Here is a 20010-nt window from a genome sequence, read left to right as displayed (position 1 = left end):
AAAAAAAGAAACAAAAATTACAAACAACTAATATAAAAATTATTGTAATTTTTAACTGTTTAGCTTTGAAGCGTTTTTATGACAGCGATTGTTATTCACTTTCAAATATCATTTATACTTGTTCCAACTTTACGACAACTGTAATGTGTTAGGTTTTTAATACTAATAACTAATACAATGCTATTAAGACTATCTTAGCAGTAAAATAATAATTAATTTGAAACATCACATGTTATAAATTCTTAATACTAATCTTATTAAAACTGCAAGTGATTTCAAAATATTTCATACACATTTTGTAAACAAGAAAGTACGATTATATTATTAAATAATTTGAAACCTCATACTTGTATTGATTAATATTTAGCCTTTTACATCCGTGCAATGGAATAAGAAAAAAACGGTTTTCTGCTCTGGACATTGGATCTAGTTCGGAGTATTTATAGAATAAACTACTATGAATGAACAATGCATGGTCGTAAAATGTGTATATATGTATTTGACAGGTTTTTTTTAAAGACCCTCTTGATTTCTTTTAATTTAAACCACTGCAATTTAAATTATAAATCATAAAAATATAATAAAAAACCGTCTACCTATTAGTTATTATTTTAGATTTTCTCGCTGTTTAAACACACAAGACCGGTCACGGGCCATTTTTTCTCAAGTGTTCTTTCAAGGGCCACCCGGACTGTATAATTGTATGTTCATCCTCAATGAATGTCGGGGGAAAACAACCCAGTTTAAGCAACTACTAAAAAGTTATATTTAGTAAACAGGACGCAAAAACTGACAAAAGAATCACTATTGTTGTTACGATATAATTGTTGTTTCATTGCCACCCGCACAACGATAGTGGAACAAGGCAGTTTGTAGGAAAACGCAGTGGCCTGAAATCGTAATGTAGATAACGCGATTTAACGAGGTCTTATGTTAGGTACTGTGGCACAACACTTGAGTATACTTATAAGACAGTTTAAGTGTCATGTGACTCAAGCACAATAGATGTGAAACTAAAAACTCAATAAAATTTGATTTTATTTCTATAAAAGAAATGTATCTGTTATGTTATTCTTAAAAAAAAAACTGGATATGTTTTCAGTAAAGTTGAGACTTACAGGGAAAAAATTGTACTATCAGTAATTGATAAGTAAAATTCGATTTGAGTATTTATTACATTATTTTAATTTGATATGTTTACTAAAACTACCTAGTAATGTTGACATGGAAATGACTATTGGAAAAGAAACAAAATTGATAACAAAAATTATTAAAATTTTTTTTCTGAGAAATTCAATAAACTATTATTATTTTATCATTACTTATACTGAAATGAAGTTATTTGAATAAATTAAGTTAAAATAAATAATAAACTAAATTAATGAATATAAGAAATTGAATTTCATTGTCGCTATGCTCAGTACATTACTGTCGAACAATTTCTCATTGCAATTACATTTCATTAACGATGCATCATTTGATTGTACCCTGAAAGCACTTTTTAAAATTATTAAAAATAATTTCACGTTTTGTTGAATTGTTTGATTATTTATGAAAAACATTTGAGATATTTAATTTTGTAGTAGCATGAAAGTTCGTATCCATATTCATTTGCAATAATAATGTTTAAATTGTTTTGTTTAAATAAAGGCTAGATAACTGATATTTGCATTTTAATTATAACTCAGTTCCGTTATAGCTACATTTTGTTGTTCATTCCAAAAAAAAATGATTTAGATAATAAGTACAAATAATGTAGGATAGACTACAACTTTCCAGATATTTATCTGTTATACACGATAATTTGCATTGTTATAACACTTTTTAATTTGACAGCAGTGCTTTGTAAGTATATTTTATTCATGTGACGGTCAGAAATCTGATGAATAGTTGAATACACATCTGCTTTCCTGATTTTATGTTATAAATTCTAATGTAAAACTTTCTGTAGTTAAAAAAGTAGTTTCTGTATCAAGACTCTTCTCTGATGATCACAGGAAAAAAATATATTATAAAATTACTGTGGTTAAACTCCTTTTAGTGTAACAAAAAAAAAAGTTTCTTGTTAGTATCAAACAACCATTTAATTTAATTTTTGGAGTGTTAACCTGAAATAACTACATATAACTTAGATTATTACCTTTACAGAAATGTATTCATTCTTATGTTACCATTTTTATTTCTCTTTTTGTTGATTTTTATACCAGTCATATGAAGTAAAAAATTGATCCAGTTGAAATTGAGAATTTATAATGACGGAGATAAAAAAAATTACACTGTTGTTAAAACAGTAGTACTTTCTTATAAATAATATTCCCAACATCATGAAGTTGCAGTGACAATCTATTGGTGGAAATAAAATAAAAAATTTAATTTTTGAAAATTTGACAGTATATTTCAAATTTTTTTGTGGATGTCATTTAAAACAATAAATTTATTTCATACTTGAAATATATAATAATATATATGCACATATAAATTATATTTTGGGATAACATTCAAAAGTTAAATGGGAACTTATTATTTTTTTTTACTATTACGTGGAGAATGGTCTTAATAGCATTTTTGCTGGTAGAGAACCAGTCTTGTATTATTACTTTTCGAGTTAATATAATTTTTCGATATTGGCAAAATGTGTACATAATGTTGAAGAATTTTTATCTGTACATCATAGTAAGAAATAGAGCGTCACTAAACACGACCCAGGTCCTCACTTTTTCAAATTTTTAAGTGCTAATATCCCAAAGGTAAAATACAAAACTAGTCATCGATTAGTCAATATTTTTATAGACTATTCTTCATTGAAAATTAAAAAATAAAAATTGGTTCCTATTTAACTTTGAAAGTTATCCCTAAAATCTACCCTTAGAAATAATTTTTTCTTAAAACAAACTTAATATTTATTGTATCAACATTTTTATAAGATAATCATTATTAAAAAAAAAAAAATTGTGGAGTATCATTTTTAAAAAAATCAAACTGTATATATTTAATTCTTACCCCATCCTTGTTACTCGAAAATTATTTCATTTTGTTAGGCTGTGATAATAGTTTTAAAATCAGGAAGTTCCCCTTTTGTAAATATGTTTCTGATAATATACGTTAAGTTACGAAAATGTAAACGTATCAAGTCTACAACAATGCATTATTGTTAATACTCATATTTTATATTTAAGTATTGTACATATTTTCAATGACCAATTATCTTTTCATATTTTAATGAAAATTAAATAATATTTTTAATTACTTTCTTAATATTTTTTTGCATTTATAATTACGATCGTACGTTTCACATATTTATTGAAAAATGCAACTTATAAAATACTAAACAATATTTCCAACTATATAATTAGAAAAAAATTGTAATAAGAAGAATTACATTTTTTGATTAAAAACATTGTATTGTCATGCAATTATGGAACTAATTAAATTAAATAAGTTTAATCGAAAAAGCTAAATATATAGTTAATTGTTCTAGAATTTGGAGATGTATTTCTAAATGTACAACTTCTAAACATTTAAATTCAAATAATTTGACTGGAAAACTGAATACCTGACTTAATGAAATCTAAAAAAACTCTTTTTAACTATAATCGTTCATTTTTTTCAAAGTAATTTCATGATATCATTTGAAACAATTTAAAATCAAATTGTCTCTTTCGTTAGCGATATGTTTTTAAGATGTACAAATGTCTTTAAATATGTTATGTATTTTGCAAAACTTGCATAAACCAGGTCATTAAAATTAAACATTATATATTTCTTTTATGTTAAATTATTATCGTTTATTTGTGTTATTAATTAATTTTAAGTACATTATAGTGTGCTAAAGACATTTCAGACATTTTTAGTGTGTTTCTATAGACTTCACTTTCAGACATTGACTGTCCTGTTTTAAGGGGACATGTCAAACATCAAATAGATTTCTTTAAATTTGTGGAACAAGTAAATATTTTTATTTACTAGTTCACGACGTTGTCAAATTATTTTTAAGTAAAAAAGCATGTTAATACTTTTTTGTTAAGCATTTTGTGTAATTTAATTAAATTCTACAGCTATAGTTCATCTAAGACCGATTTTAAGCTCAATGAAAACAAATACTTCTTAATGAATGTATGAATATTTAAACCTGATAATTTTCAGGTTTAAACTAAATATTTTTAATTAAATATATTTAATATAAACATATGGTTGCTCCTAAGCAAATTTCATGTCATGATTTAAAAATTTTCATTTGATAAATAAATACTTAGAATGTTAAAAGAAGGCGTCAGAGGATGACTGGGTGATCATAAATCCCCAGAAATTCAGTTTAATTATATGTATTGTTATACAAAAATTCTAGAAATTACTATTCCGTAGCGGAAAATTAAATTTAGCACTCAAAAAATTTACCACCCTGCATCTATAAACACTCGTATTTTATGTATACATTTTTTTGGAATAAAAAAACTTTAATTTTCATAAATATGTAGTTATTGCTAAAATTTTTTATAAAAACGGTTTTTATACAAACTAATATCAATACCTTCTTAACTTCACATTTAAAATATAATTATAAGTAACACTGTTTCTAAAACTACAATTGATTAATACGACCCCTCCATAAATTATAAACTTATAGTTAAGCGGATTAAATACTGTTTACCTTAGTTTATCTGAAAACAGAAGTTAAACACTTGCATAAGTTAAATGTCCATGTACATAGAATACAAGATAAAAGATGCATACATCATTTTGATGATTTAAGTTTAGATATATTTATTTAATAAAACAATTATCATAAATCTCATCTTAAAATATAATAAATTCGTTCCTATTTAACTTGAGTTTAACACATTAAAATTCATCCAAAAGTAAAGTATAATATAAAATGAATATGGATTTTTATAATATAATAAATATTCCATGGATCATATCCGAATTCAACTTAATTGAAAACGTTTTCATAAAATACAGGTATTAATATATTTAAAATAATTTTAAATATAAAAATACTCAAAACTGTTTTAATTTTTTAACATACCATATTATCTTCAAAAAAAGGAATTTTCTTTAATACTAGATAGGACTACTTCATAGAATTCTGTAAAATACTAAAATATTTTTTAGTAAAGGTCGGATCATATAACTGTTGGAGACAGCTATATAAAACTTTATACTAAAACTTTTGGCGGTCACTTTTGTTTAGCTAGCAATAACTTCAAAAGTTTTAAAATTACATTTAAAAAGAACATTCCGGTGTGAATTCGAAGATAGTGTTATGTATTATATTTCAGAGGTATATTTTTAATTAATATCTTTACTTATCTTAAACTTATCATAAACTGCTCTTTACATATACTTATCATAAACTTATGATCTAAAATTCACATTTTTAGAACAAGAAACTGAGTTAAGAGATTAAACATTTGTGTCTTAAATTTAAATGTAATAATGCATAATTATTTTTCAACTGATTTAAACCATCAAGTATAATTAAAAAATGTGTATTGAATTTATACTTAAACATATTAACACCAAAATCGCGTCAATATATTTTTTAAAAAGTAATTATTTATATATACTAGTTTGTAACAATTATTATAAAAAGTAAATGTTGATATTCAATTTTTAATAATAAAAGAATTTATTATCTAAAATTTAATTCTTATTAGTTTTAATTAAACATAAATTTATATCGATAGATAAACTAAATCAATAATTTCCTTAAATAGATACCTAAATAAATAATAATAAATTTTAATAATTTATTTTGACAAAATTTTTTTGAAAAATAAAATTACTATTGATATAAATGAGTTAGCAAACACATGACAAAGTCAATAAAATTTAAATAAATACTAATAAAATAAAATAAAATTGAAATCGTTATCCAAAACATTAATTTATTTTTAGACGAATAAATAAGAAAAACAGACATTGGTCTTTTGATGAAATGAATTTTTCCATATTTATTTCGAGAGGAATCAAAACAGGTTTTTAAATTACTTTTTTTTTTATTAATTCATAGTTATTTTGTTATTTGAAGAAAATATTATTTTAAAGCTCAAGCAGAACATTTTGTTAAGGACCAATAAGGAAAACGGGCGAAGTGTGATAAAAATACTGCCCTCTGACAATTGGCCAACCCAATTTACTGGCTGGCGTTTTGTCTAATTACTGTATTAGTAATCAGTACTCTGGCATTGTTGGCAAAGTACTGGCGTTGTATTAGTTATACACAACCTCCAGTACTGATCTGTTGGTACGGAAAAACTTTTTCATCTCAGACATACACAAGTATTGGTCCAGTACTGGTAGCCAATACGATACTGCTCAGAGCTGTCAGGTTTGATATGGTACTGAATACGTTGTCGTTTTCTGATTGGGAACATACAACAAGATACTTTCAAATAGTCTCAATATACCAAATGGTGTATGTACATAAAATTGTGTATAAGTTGTATTATATATACACAAATAGAAAATAGTTATCACTTTTCCAAATTGAGGTACTTATTTCCAAAGTATATTGTATATATAAGATTTTTCGAATATTTTTGCTTAATGTTGTTCGAGCCATTTCTAAATACTTTCTATTGATTTACTCGTTTTTTTTTCAACATGTTCTCTCCATGTGTTTTTATGTTATTTTATAAATATTTTCACGTACATTGAAATAGTTGTTATGATCATTTAATTTTTTATTGTTTATTTTAACTTAAGACGGATTGTCTTTATTCCTTTTGATATCTAAAAATAACACTGATGAATGCTGCCCTTATTTTTATGTGGTATAAAATTTGTAGCTTATAAAGGTATAAATTGGATTTAGATGGCACAAAATAGAAATAGGGACAAATTAATATTTTATCTGATCATATAAAAGTCCCCTTTTTCTATTTGAAAATCAATCTTCCTTAAATAATAAGTTGGGGATATAATGTGAAGTTATGAGTTCAAATAATAAAAGCTCAAATATTGATAGTGATAGTTTAATACGACACAATTTATATTATAAATGACCCTTATGGTAATCATATTGATAAAATACGGCTAGTTAGAACATTTTTAAATGTCTATTTATAGAAAATAGTTTTAACTTTCTAAAAGTAATAATTTTTATTCCAAAACCAATTATTTACCGAATTAAAATCTATGATCTTACACGCCATCTCCAATAGGACACTATAAAAGAGATTTAGAAATAAGGTTACATAATATGTATAGTTAACACATTCATTAGTATATTTAAGCTCATAAATTGTTGAAATATATTTCAAAATAAAAAAGAAGCTATACATTTACAATAATAAAACTTAAAAATCTCAATTATTTTTTTATTTGGTAAATTTTTAGTTTAGAAAATAAGGTTCTTAAGTTTATTAGTAAAAGAAATCATAACTAATGTTTGAAGTGTATACAATTTTTTTAAATTAAACATTATTTAGCAAAAACTTCTTTGCGATTACAAGTATTACTCTATATATTGATGACCCTTAGACTCCAACTTTGTTTGGACATTGAAAAGTCATGTCTTTTAAATTATGTGGTTATAATTTTGGTAAACTATTAGTTCTATTAGCAAAATTTTTAAAGTAAATTACTGAAAATGCATTATTGGTTAGTTAGAGACAATTTTTTGAACTTGGATATCAAAGTGTTAACAAAATATATTCTTGGGTGTCATGTTTTTAAGTTATACGAGATCTAAAGTCGAAAATTATTTAAATAAAAAAAAATTGAGAAGTTAATTAAGTACCATTAACATTGAAAGACTGTACTCGACAAATATATAACTCAAAGTTATAAATATTTTTTATGAAAACCACCCACCAGTTATCTTTATTTTCAATTTGACAAAACAATTTNTATAACTTAAAGTTATAAATATTTTTTATGAAAACCACCCACCAGTTATCTTTATTTTCAATTTGACAAAACAATTTTTTCAACAGAACTGCTACTGAGAATGTATTAAGCCTCGCAATTACCGAACCATCTTATTTTTCGACTAAAAGAAGTCGTTCAGTTATCAAAATGAGCCCCTTGTTTTTTAAAATGATAAAAATAAAATTTTAGAAAAGGACTGCTATAAATATGTTTTGTTTTTAAAATCCTTAGTTTTAGAATCTATTTTTAGTTCGGGTTTTAAATTAATTATTGACAGTCATTTATTATGTATAGTACTTATGATGTTTGAATTTAAAAAAAACGTTTTTTTAGTTACTTGTATTAAAAGCTACCTTTGCATCTATGTATATTTTATTTAAAAATAATGATCTTCTAAAGTTACAATATTCATCCGGTTTTTCATTTATGATTTAATTATGATTACTCAGTTTATGAATGAAAGAAATATTGGGGCGTAGTTGAAATGCATTACTACACGAACTCTTTTGTTGTTCGCTTACCTGTCGCCATATGTTGTGCCGCACAAACCTAAAATTATCTCTGAGATATTATTCATGTACAATATAAACATTGTAGGCTAATTATTCAACCAATAAAACTGTAAAAAGCAGCAATATAAAAATGTTTTTGAATATTTCACTTTTCCTTTTTTTTCGCTTTACAATTTGTTTTTATCCATACTGTCAATTATAAGCAATTAAATATATATTAATTATAAGTTACTGATCGTGTTTGTTAGCCATATCAATGAAACTACTGGTTAGTCAATTGAAATAAGAGTCATTTACTTATCATAAAATATTGTGTTTTTACATTGTGTACGGATCAATAGAATCAATGACGTTTAAAAAAAATGACCGTGTGAAAAAAAAAAATATATACATTCTTATCGATGGGTACAACTCAAATAGAGTACAGGTAATGGCCAAAAAAGGTTTAAGTGTAGTAAGTATTATTGATAAATATATAGTGTACATTCAATCGTATAAAATTATAAAGGATCAAAAAATACGACTCATCCTCCAAAATCTACTGGGCTGTGCAATATTGGAATTAACCGAGCGATTCTCTAAATTATAATTTGTTTGGATGATTCATAACATTTATCGAATCAAAATATAGTAGTGATTTTTATTATTTCACCAAGTATACTACAATTTAACACAGGTTTATAATTGCACGTATTATATTGTACCGACAAAAAGCCTAATGCAACATAACAACAAATTCTATCTACATATAATATGAATTTAAAAAAATAAGTAAATTGTGTTTCACTTATACAAACTTAAAAATCCAAAAAAAATATAAATTATGATTGAAATGTGAAAACTACGAAACGTATACAATATAATTCAGTATTACAAATAATGCTGTTTTCATAATGCTATTCAACTATTATTTATGAGACATGAAAATGTAATTTGTGAGAAATGTCAATTTCCATCTACCGCGTGCAATCGAGATAGTCATGAAGATTTACTACAGTTCAAGTCGTAACTTATTTGGTGATATAATACTATTGCACTTATCGAACAAGAGAAACACACATAAGTCAAGGAAATATTATGTAGGCGGTTTTATCGTTGACGGGTATTCTAACAGGCTAAACATCAATTTGACTTTATACTAAGACAGCTTACTTGATTATTTTTAAAAAATTCATATAACAGTTTTTTAAATGTATTTGTAAAGCACGATAGTTGCAGGATACAAATACTAACACGATGAATATTTTAAGTATTATTAAGTTGAAAATATACTATTACTTTTTTCCACACAAACTAAATATAAATAATATGTATAATATTAATTAGTAAAATAAATAAATGTGTGATGTATAATTTAATTATATGACTTGATTATTATGAGATCATCACGAGATGGTCTGTTAGTTCAAACGTCATTTTTATTCAAATTTTAGTGAACATTTTAATGGACTTCTTTTAAAAGTTCTCCTTGTTTGTTTAATTAAAATTTCTTCTCAAATTCACAATTTATTTAACTATGATATGAACATAGTAAAAGTCAAACATTGAAAATTTATAATAACAAGTAATATTGTTTTATTATTTTCTTATCAGTATTTAAATTTTTCAGATAAATTTTTGAAATTTAAAAATAAAACTAATTAATTTCCAAACATTGAATATGAATTGTATATGTATACATTTTTTTTTGTGATACTTTCATAAAGAACAATAATATAAATACATTGTAGTTTTAGGCCATAAAATCGCATTTATTTATGAGATGATTATCATAAAATAATAATTTGTTATCTACCAAAATCTCTGCTAACCACATATTCGAAGAAATTAAGACTTCCTAGGAAAAATAACTGAAATAACATACAATTTCAACCATTTAAGAGGCTTAGAAGTTGGAGATTAAATATAATCGTTAGGTAGCTTAGTGAAAAAGGTAATTATGTTTATAGAAATAAAAATAGGTATATGACTATTTCAAATGCAATCTGTTTACTGATAATACTTCATTTACAACAATTACTTTAAATTTTCTTGTGTTTTTAACACAAGTCAAATTTGTTTTTGATAACATTAAAACCAACTTAACATAACCTCATATAAAGTTATCGTTTTATCAAGATATCATCCAAACTATAAATAGGTTATTTTTTATATTTTATCTATAATATATATCTATTATTATTATCTGAATTAATGGTATATATGAAATTATAGAATACATTTGTTTACAATTTGTATTATTAGCTTCAATATATGTTAAGCAATTTTTCTAAGAAAATAAAAAAAACATCTATAAAATGAACTCTTGTAGTTAAATTTTTTTTTAACATTTATGTGCGTATTTTCCTATTTATTATCAGTATTATTCTATTCTTAAAAAAAATTCTATACTTGAAAAATGCAATAATGCAAGAATAAAACATCGAGTGTGATATTATTGCATTCCTTTTACACTGTCAACAATATCTATTTTGTATGGTTTGGATGGAATTTGTGGTTGTCGGTATTTTAAAGCTATTTTTTGTATGTCTGTTTGGCGATGTGTTGAAGATGTTTTTCTTAAAAATTCTTGCAAATGTCTTACACGATCTCGTATTTCGAAGGTTATTGACTCTCTATATTTTGCAGCTTGACCCAAAATTTCCATATTGGAAAGAAATTTTTCTCGGTCTTCAATTTCCAATATAACTAAATGCATGAACAAAAAATGAAAAACAAATATAAAGTAGCTTTATTATTACATATTTTTTGTTTGTGTTGTTCTACAATACATTATAAAAATAATACCATAGTCCGAGTTTCAGTAAATCTAAGATTTCTTTTCTTTAAACTACAACTTATTCATTTAATAATAGGGATTTAAAAGATTGGTAATTATGTTTTACAAAATCAACGATTTTCAAACACACATTGTCCTTAACCCTATTTGATCATTTACCACCTAGCAATATGTACCTATTTATAATCTCATTTATGCAGTTAAAATGTTAAAACTTAAAAAACAATTTGTAAATAAATTTATAGTGCTCTTGTTTTTAATGCAATAATTTTTATAATCTAATACTTTACAATAATACATTGTACATTTTTATTGTAATTACTTAATTTTTTAGTTAATGCAAATTTATCAGTAAATAAATCTATAATTACATGAAAAAATAGCTGTATTTTTTTTAAAATTACACTTTTTGTTTTTTTATAAAAATTTACTACGTATTGGCTCATATGGGAAATAATATATTAGTAAAAACTGGGATTTAAAAAACCTTTTTTGATGTTCTGTTCTTACACGAATATGCATTACACATATTAGAATGAATATATATCTGTATTATCGTCTAAAAATGATATACTTATTCCTACTGATGTACTTATTCCTACATATAAGTACAATAAAAGAATTATAGTAGCATTCATAGCGTTTTCGTAATACTGTAAACTTAAAATGAGATATAAAATTAAAACCCGCAGCAACAAAATTTATTTTAGGATTTGTATTCAGACACTGTAAATTACTGAGTTAACATAACTACGAATTTCTAATTAATTATATGTGCCACGAAAATTTGATTACGTTGATGTGCTGATAACCCATTAGGAAACTTATTATATTTGAATATCAATTCGTCTAAATGGGTTTTAAATAAAGTTAATAATAATAATTATTTTAATTCATTATAACTGCATAAATATGTTTGCGGTTAAATAATTCCCAAGGAAACTTTTCATTAATTATTGTACAAATTTATCTTTTTTCCACAAATGTAAATATAAATAGAATATTAAAACTTTATTTCTAATATTTATTTGACAAACCTAGAAAAAAAATGTATAAAATTTGCTTCATTAACTGAATCGCTCATTTATTCTCAAGTAGAGTTTTTACTCTATTTAAATAAGATGTTTTATGTAATTTAAACGGAACGCGGTGTATACGAACACCAGTTCAATGTGCACCCAACCGCAATACATACCCAGTGGCTAATACCCACTCTTTTTCTTCTTCCTCGCCTTAATCCCAACTACTTAGGGACTTGGGGTGAGTGGGGTATTAACCACTCATTGTATTAAAATGCTTGTATATCAATGGGCCACTATTTGTCCTAAGATTGTCATGGACCCATAAGAATTTTTAGTCGAAAAAGACTAAAAAAAGGATGTTTTAAGCTTTAGGAAAACAATTATATCTTATTTAAGACAAATCAAAATATGCTTTCGCAAAACATACAAACATTGTTTTTGAAAAATTACAGCGAAATGATTATTAGATAAAAGTTCTAAGTATTATACCTGAAACACTCTGTATATTTATTTTATGTATTAATAACACGCTCTATGAATTATAAGATAATTGACTTAAGCTCTCTAATATTTCGATTAGTTTTTCTGAATAAATGTACAGATAAGTCTTTATCTTATAACAACCATCTAAATAAAAAGAGCTAATTTTTTCTCGTAGTGTAATATTATAATAACTTCAATGTTGTTTACTATACAAGATTTAAAATATCCGTTTATAATTTTTAATAAAAAATTTATTTATTTTTGTAAATTTTATGTTATATTTTATCACTATATTAACATCAAAAATACTAGATTTTAAATTTACCTTGATGGTATTTTTTTATTTCTATTAAAAAAATCTTTAAAGAATATTAAATGAAGTGCACATTACAAAGTGAACAATTTTTAACAGTAAATAAACGGAGGTGTATTTAAAAATTTGCTATCCCGAGGCAACAGGTTATAATTTAACAGTTTATATGCCACTGCCTAATGAAATCATTTAGTAAACTTTCAATATATTTAATTATCTTACCTGAATCTATAAGATAGTCTTCAGAGTTTATATTTATTTGTTTAGCGACAATAGATTTTTTGGGTTCTGTCGCTGAATCAATTTTCGTCACTTTACCATACATCATAATACTTTGTAACCTTTCTTTCTCTGCAGAGTAATTTTCTTGTAAAATAATAATAAACATTATAAATTATTTAGAAATACATTGTCAATTATAACCAATCTATTTGTTAATAATTTAAAATTGTTTATGAGAAACGAATATATTGATAGTATAAAATATCCTTGCTTATCAAACACATGAATGAGCAATAAAAAAATTGTTGTGTAATTTCATTTTAATCAAACTAAACGCGAGTTTTTTTTTTTTTTTAGCACGACACTAAATGAGAAAGACGTTAATAAGTGAAAATATTTTATTAATAAGATTAATAGATTTTTATTTTAGTAGTTAATAATAATTGTACTTGGTTAATATTTATGAAAAAATGAGGTTGGTACATTAAAAAAATTAAAGAAAATTTAAGTAATCATTATTTAAGTATTTATTCATTTCAAACATTATTCTGTTAATTTATTTAAGTGAGTTCTTAGAAAATAATATTTATGCTGTTTATAAAACTTTTTTTAAGGTGAAAATAAAATTGATTTAGTATAATACATTTTTTTTTCTAATTAAGCCTTCGCTTTTATTAGCATGCTAGTAGTGAAATATAATAACCATAAAAATAAATAAAAACTAGTCGATGTATTGAACGCGTATATTAATAAACATAAATTTATAATTTCTTGTGAGAAAAATAGGCAAAAATCATTTAATTTTTAAATGCATCAGGTTTAAGGCGTTTTGTGTAGGCAACCAATCCGTCTATGTTTTTCGTAAAACATACTGTTGCAGGTCACTGCAGTTGCCAAAAATATTTGGAAAAACTGTACCAGGGACTCAGGAAAAATAACGTATTTTCGTAGTACTTATCGTCAACACAATGATTTAATAGTCAAAGATTAGTCCAAATTTTAAAAATAGGCACCAGGGATTCAGAAGACGACAACGATTATTTTGGAATCCGTTATTGTGAGGACGGCGACGGGACGATTAAGTAGTTTCTGTCAGATAGTATTTGAGACAGCCGGGCGGATTCGATGGGCGATATGATAAGGATAGCTTGTTGTAATTATTTATTGAACGTGTTTCAAGGAATAAATTGCTCTTCCCTTGCATATTAAAAATATTTCGAACCTAACGTCCCCAGCTCTATGATATGCAACGCGTTAAACGGTACGGTAAAACTAGTCACGCGATTGTTTAACATGTACACATGTCATACACATTTGTAAACGCATAAATATACCGAACATAATCAATATTGACGTAAGAGATATATCAGGCATGTATGCGTCATAAGTACTCGCGCCTATTGGAAAAGGGAATTTTTCAAATCATCAAATGGTTTTTCTGTTAACTGAATTTGGGTATTGCAAATCATATGATCAAACACTAATTCTTATTACATCGCAATGTTCAAGGACAATTTTACTTTGTCTTTATTATTTTACTTGTTCTTCTGTCGGATTGAAATGATTCCGGTTCATAAGCACCAGATTCAACAATATTTTTTAGTGTTCTGGGCTTAAAACAGCGGTCTCGTTTGATGTTGGCCGGAGCTGATGTGCGAAGGGAAGTAGGAGATAGATATATCGAAGGTTGTTTACCGGATCTTAGCCAACCCTCGACAGATTTTCGTTGCAATGTTGTCAATCGACTTTCATTAATTAAATCTGTAAACAACAATATTTTTATTTTATACAAATTAAAAACTACATTATAAAAACATTAATTAAATTATTTAGTTCGTACAAAACTTTGCACAAATACTAATAATTAGAGTTCAGGACTTTATGCATTTATAATGTCTACTTTAGTCATGCCGAGAACATCAAAGAGAAATAAATATTACTTTTTTTTTAAACCTAATCAAGATAGTAATCATAAATTTATTTTTAGGGGAATTACTTACCCCTAGAATAAACAACTTTCTATGGTATTCTATATAGTTACGGTAAATTTTCGTGGGTCGGGTGTCTGGGAAGTTGTCCAAACAAATTTTATAAATACACAAAGTCCTGAACCCTACTAATTACAAATCCATAATGTACTTAACATCTTGTGTACGTTTTATATTTCACTGTAATTTTTTGTTTTTAAGTACACTGATACAAAACAAATAACGTTAGACGTAGATTTTTTTTCAAAGCCATCTATTTCCTTCAATACAAAGAGGGGAGTTAAACGTGGCAACACACTTATGTGATTCTTCATTTTAGTTTATGTAGTACATGAAAAATTTAACTATATGATATTTAGTTATAAATTATGTTCAATAACGTATTTAAGTTGGAGCAGAGGTCAATGGGAAGCACATTTGAAGGGGCGTAATTAGAAGAAAATAATACTTCCGTAACGGTTTCAAATGAGTAACAATTTTAAACCGTTAAAATACAATTATTTACTTTGCTTAATCAGATTTTTTTTCAAATTAATCATTTATAAGTATAACTATAGTAGATGAATTGCACAAATATCATCGAATTTATAAAGACAACTGTATAATTACTTTTATGTACTCCAATTGTATAAGGAAAAATAAGTATTTTTTAGCTACGAAAATTTCTACAAAATTGTTAAATTTAAGAAAAATTATCACATGAGGACCACTTTTTATTAAACCGTAGCCCGACGTAGTTATCACGCTGTACTTTCAGTCTAAGTTTACAAAATTCAATTACAACATTTAGATTTTGAGAAATTATCATTATTCACTTTGCTTGGACTTTTCCTACTTAAAAAGTTATTTGATATGCTTCAAAGTTTTTTTAAAGTTAAAAAAAAATCAGAGAAACTTATTCTATTACGTTTTCAATTGAAAAACTACCGGTTTGATTGAAATCAAACTGCACATTTAAAACTAGTGGGAAAAGTATTTTTTTATTTTTGTCAAACTTGAATTCTAAATATTTACTACGTTCTGGTATTATGAGTATTATAAGTACAACTGACATAGATTAATTTTGAAATTAATTATCATAAAAACAGTATTACTTAATTTTTAAATAAAATTGCTTATAATATAACAAAAAGTTTTTATTACAGGGTTAATATAATATAGTTTTAACTAATTATTGAGCTATTTCAAATATAACCTTAAATTTAATTCAGCACATCTATTTTATAAAATAATTACTAAAAAGACAAAAAGTATTTGAATTCATCTAAAATGAGTTTTCCGCAATGAAAAAATTAAGTTGGCAATAAAAATTGTGTCACCGAGTACCAAATTATGTCACTTAATGAAAAACCCATTGCTATAACCTTTGTTATGATGAACTCATAAAAGGTCTACAATTTTTGAAATTCACTTTTTTAACACTAATACACAGCTTGACAAATTTTGAGTTGTGAAATGTTTGTGAATTTTTTTTTATTGTTTCTGAACATTTCTTTTTTTTTTTTTTGTTTTAATGCTGATTTCCTATAACTTTTTAAATTATAGTTTGAATAATTTAACTATGAGTAAAAAAAAAAAAAGATAAAGAGAAGAGTTCAGTTTTACTTTTTTAACTATTCTGTAAAACTCAACTTTAAAAGTTCATACCGACATCCACACTCCATGTAATGATTACAAAATGTACACAAAGTGCATAATCATGATTATATTTGTAAATTATTTTTTTTAATTAACATTTTATGTGAAAAGCCGTTATTTCTACAAATACTGAAATTATGGCTAAAATACTGAGGAAAGAACAAAACTATGGACTTATTCGGAAACAACGTCCAATGAAACTATCAGAAACAATAAATAAATTTCACAAACATTCCATGACTCAAATTTTGTCGAACTAAGTAATTTTGCTAATTTTTTCTCAGATACTGTCACTGCCTATGCTATCTATCGTTGAAATAATATAAAAGCCATGTTGCAATAAAAACTTTCTTAGTACTTTTTAAATCTTTATTGATATAAAATTTATAACAAATATTAAAGATCGAATTCTACTTTTTTAAATTATTGAGGTGAAACTTAAAGCTTGTTAAAATAACAAAAAAACAATTTCTCATAAAATAATTTTTTTTTGGCTATTTTTAGTGACATATGTTTTTTCATTTATCTGTTATAAAATATTTTTTATGTTCATCCCTCGTGTATTATTGGGATATCAAATTTATTTTGATAAATGGTAACATACATATTTAACTAGCCTATAAAATATTAAATGATCTAATTTAGAAAACGGCTACGCATAAAAAAGTTAATGACTTTTTAAATATTGGTCCCAAAATTGTCATCTATTTAATTGAGTAGTTCATGATAAATAAATCACTCTGTGTATATAGAATATTACAACTCTTTAATTGTTATTTAGATGTGCTATTAATCCAAAAAACTGAAAAGTTTTTGATGAATAAATAATAATTTTCATTTATTATTACACTGAATTTTTTGCAATAGTAACTAACGTCATCTAGTTTGGATAAAAATCCCAATCGCACACTCGTAAATTTAATCTCATAGATAGTGCTGAAGTTAACTAAGTCAAAAATTAACGTAATATTTCATAGTAATTTGAAAATTTAAAGGTTTAAATTTAATTTGTATTAATTTATTTAAGATCACCACCATGTTATTAACAAAAGAAGCCATATGGATATTTTTTAATTATAGTTAAGTTATTTGTAGAATATAAGTTATAGTATAACGAGTTAACGGTAAAGGACAAGATATTTAATTAGATACAATTGATTAATATTTGTCTACAAACTCTTTGTGATATTAAAATTGTATTTCGTTGTATAAATTTGTTCGCAATATTATGAACATGTGTTGAAATAATTATAATAAGAAACGGTAAAATGATGAGTTAATATTTTTATTTAAAAAAAAAATTAATATCAATGTTAGGGGCTTGTTTAATACTTGAGGATCTTAGTTAAAACCAAGAATCGCAATCTACCCGACGTCTGCCCAAATATTGTCCCTATATCCTTAAATGAGTTTTAATTACCTGAAGGAGACACAAGCAATCGTGTACCTTAGTTACAAGAGATAGATTATATAATGAAGTTAGACCATTGTTTTATGTCAACGACAAAGTAAAGTTATATTTTATATATTCAGTAAATCTAAGTTATATGTAATGTACAATACGTCTGACCTGAATCCTAGTACAGTTGGTTAGTAGGTATATTCAAGTGAGAAGGAGTTAGTTGGCTATGATGGCGATAGATGAGTCATTGAATAAAACAAGTTAAGTTATTAATAATATAAATAAGACGAAAGTAATGGCATTAAAAACTATTTCTATAGTTCAAACACAACTGCCCTTTTGTTAGTTCAACGTCAGTAGCTCTGGGCTACAGAGGAGAAGAATTGTCACATCAGCATCTCTCTCTATGATAATTAATATGTATTAGGAATTAAGTAAATGGAAATAAAACGTGTATAATATAAGTGGTAAGAACATAGTAATTAATGTTCTTACACTACTTAAATCAATTTTAACAAATTAGACAATAACATTACCATTTAAAAATGAACGTGTCCCCACACTATAATTCAAAGGTCTAGAAGCATTGAATATTCCACCTTGATCACATAATTTTGTTCTGTGCGCCATTGTAATGATGGTGAAATTATACAAATGAAGTATTTGACCAAACTTTGCTTGTTGTATGAGTTTTTGTTGTAGTCTTCTATGGTAACCGAGATATTAACGTTTCATTATAAACAGAGGGTTGATATTTTTACCAAAATATAAATACATGATTACTTACTACTTTGAAAAGTTGAATTACACTAATTATATAAAAACAGTGAAGATTCATTTTTAAATCATACATCGCGAAATCGTTTTTAAGTCAATTTTTGAGAAATAATATTTTGAAACGTATAAAAAATTGACTTAGCTTAAAAATAAAAATCCAACATTATTTACTGTATTAATATACTATATATTATAATATAAAATGTAAATATAATATATATTTTATATTCACTTAATATTTTAAAAAATTTAGTAGGTTGTCACTTAATTTTTTTAAATTACCCCTAAAATCTACCCTTAATAATATATTTTTTTTACAGTCTCATTATTTATCAAAAATACGGTGACAAACATGCTTAGTATCACTCTGTAAAGCATTTATATTTTTAATAAAAAAATATAATAGTGAAATTATTTTATTATTTTACGCGCAGTTACCCAACTTCATTATATTTTTATGACTCAATGTGTTATTGTTCAAATCTTTATTGTATAATATTTTAATTTCAGTGTTTTGATTATAACTAATTATTAACTCAAAATGAATACAAAAATTTATTGCAGAATTCTGTATGTAGATGAGAATGATTGAGTTACTATGTATTTACTTAAAAAATTATATAATATATTTTTCTGTCAAGGTATGAGCACGAGTGTTTCATGAGAAGATGTAAAATATAGAAAAACAAAGTCATGTGTGAAAATCTATTAATGTAATAATAATAATAATTAGAAATCGAAAAAGCATCGAATCATTGTGATATTGAAATATCTGAATGTGTACAAGATTTCATAGATTGTCGTTTGCTTGAAATGTTTACGGATGTAACCAATTTTTCAGTAATGAGCGACGTTTTGGACTCGTTGCAGAGTCCATCTTGAGAGCGATAGTTACAGGCTCGTGGTTGTAATTAAACTGTTATTTATTTGTATTGTTAATAACTTCTGAAATACTGGTAAATGTTGATATTAACCAGTCATTTTTTTAATTACATAATT

The 20010-nt window shown here is 25.0% G+C and overlaps 1 protein-coding gene across 1 annotated transcript; it reads right to left on the bottom strand.

Moving 5' to 3' along the window:
* Window positions 1-10612: 10612 nt before the first annotated feature.
* On the bottom strand, window positions 10613-19056 carry LOC126901462 (uncharacterized). Its single transcript, XM_050677916.1, has 5 exons — window positions 19022-19056; window positions 18771-18940; window positions 14746-14967; window positions 13207-13350; window positions 10613-11075 (listed from the first exon to the last, which is right to left on the bottom strand). The coding sequence occupies exons 2-5, from the start codon at window positions 18862-18864 to the stop codon at window positions 10822-10824; spliced, it is 714 nt and encodes a 237-aa protein (XP_050533873.1). The 5' UTR covers window positions 18865-18940; window positions 19022-19056; the 3' UTR covers window positions 10613-10821.
* Between the last annotated feature and the right edge of the window lie 954 nt (window positions 19057-20010).

The sequence above is a fragment of the Daktulosphaira vitifoliae genome, unplaced genomic scaffold (assembly GCF_025091365.1).
Source record: "Daktulosphaira vitifoliae isolate Bord-2020 unplaced genomic scaffold, ASM2509136v1 Scaffold_3, whole genome shotgun sequence".
Taxonomy (NCBI): Eukaryota; Metazoa; Arthropoda; class Insecta; order Hemiptera; family Phylloxeridae; genus Daktulosphaira; species Daktulosphaira vitifoliae.
Note: the sequence above shows the minus strand (reverse complement) of the source record. Positions and strands in the feature narration are given on the sequence as shown.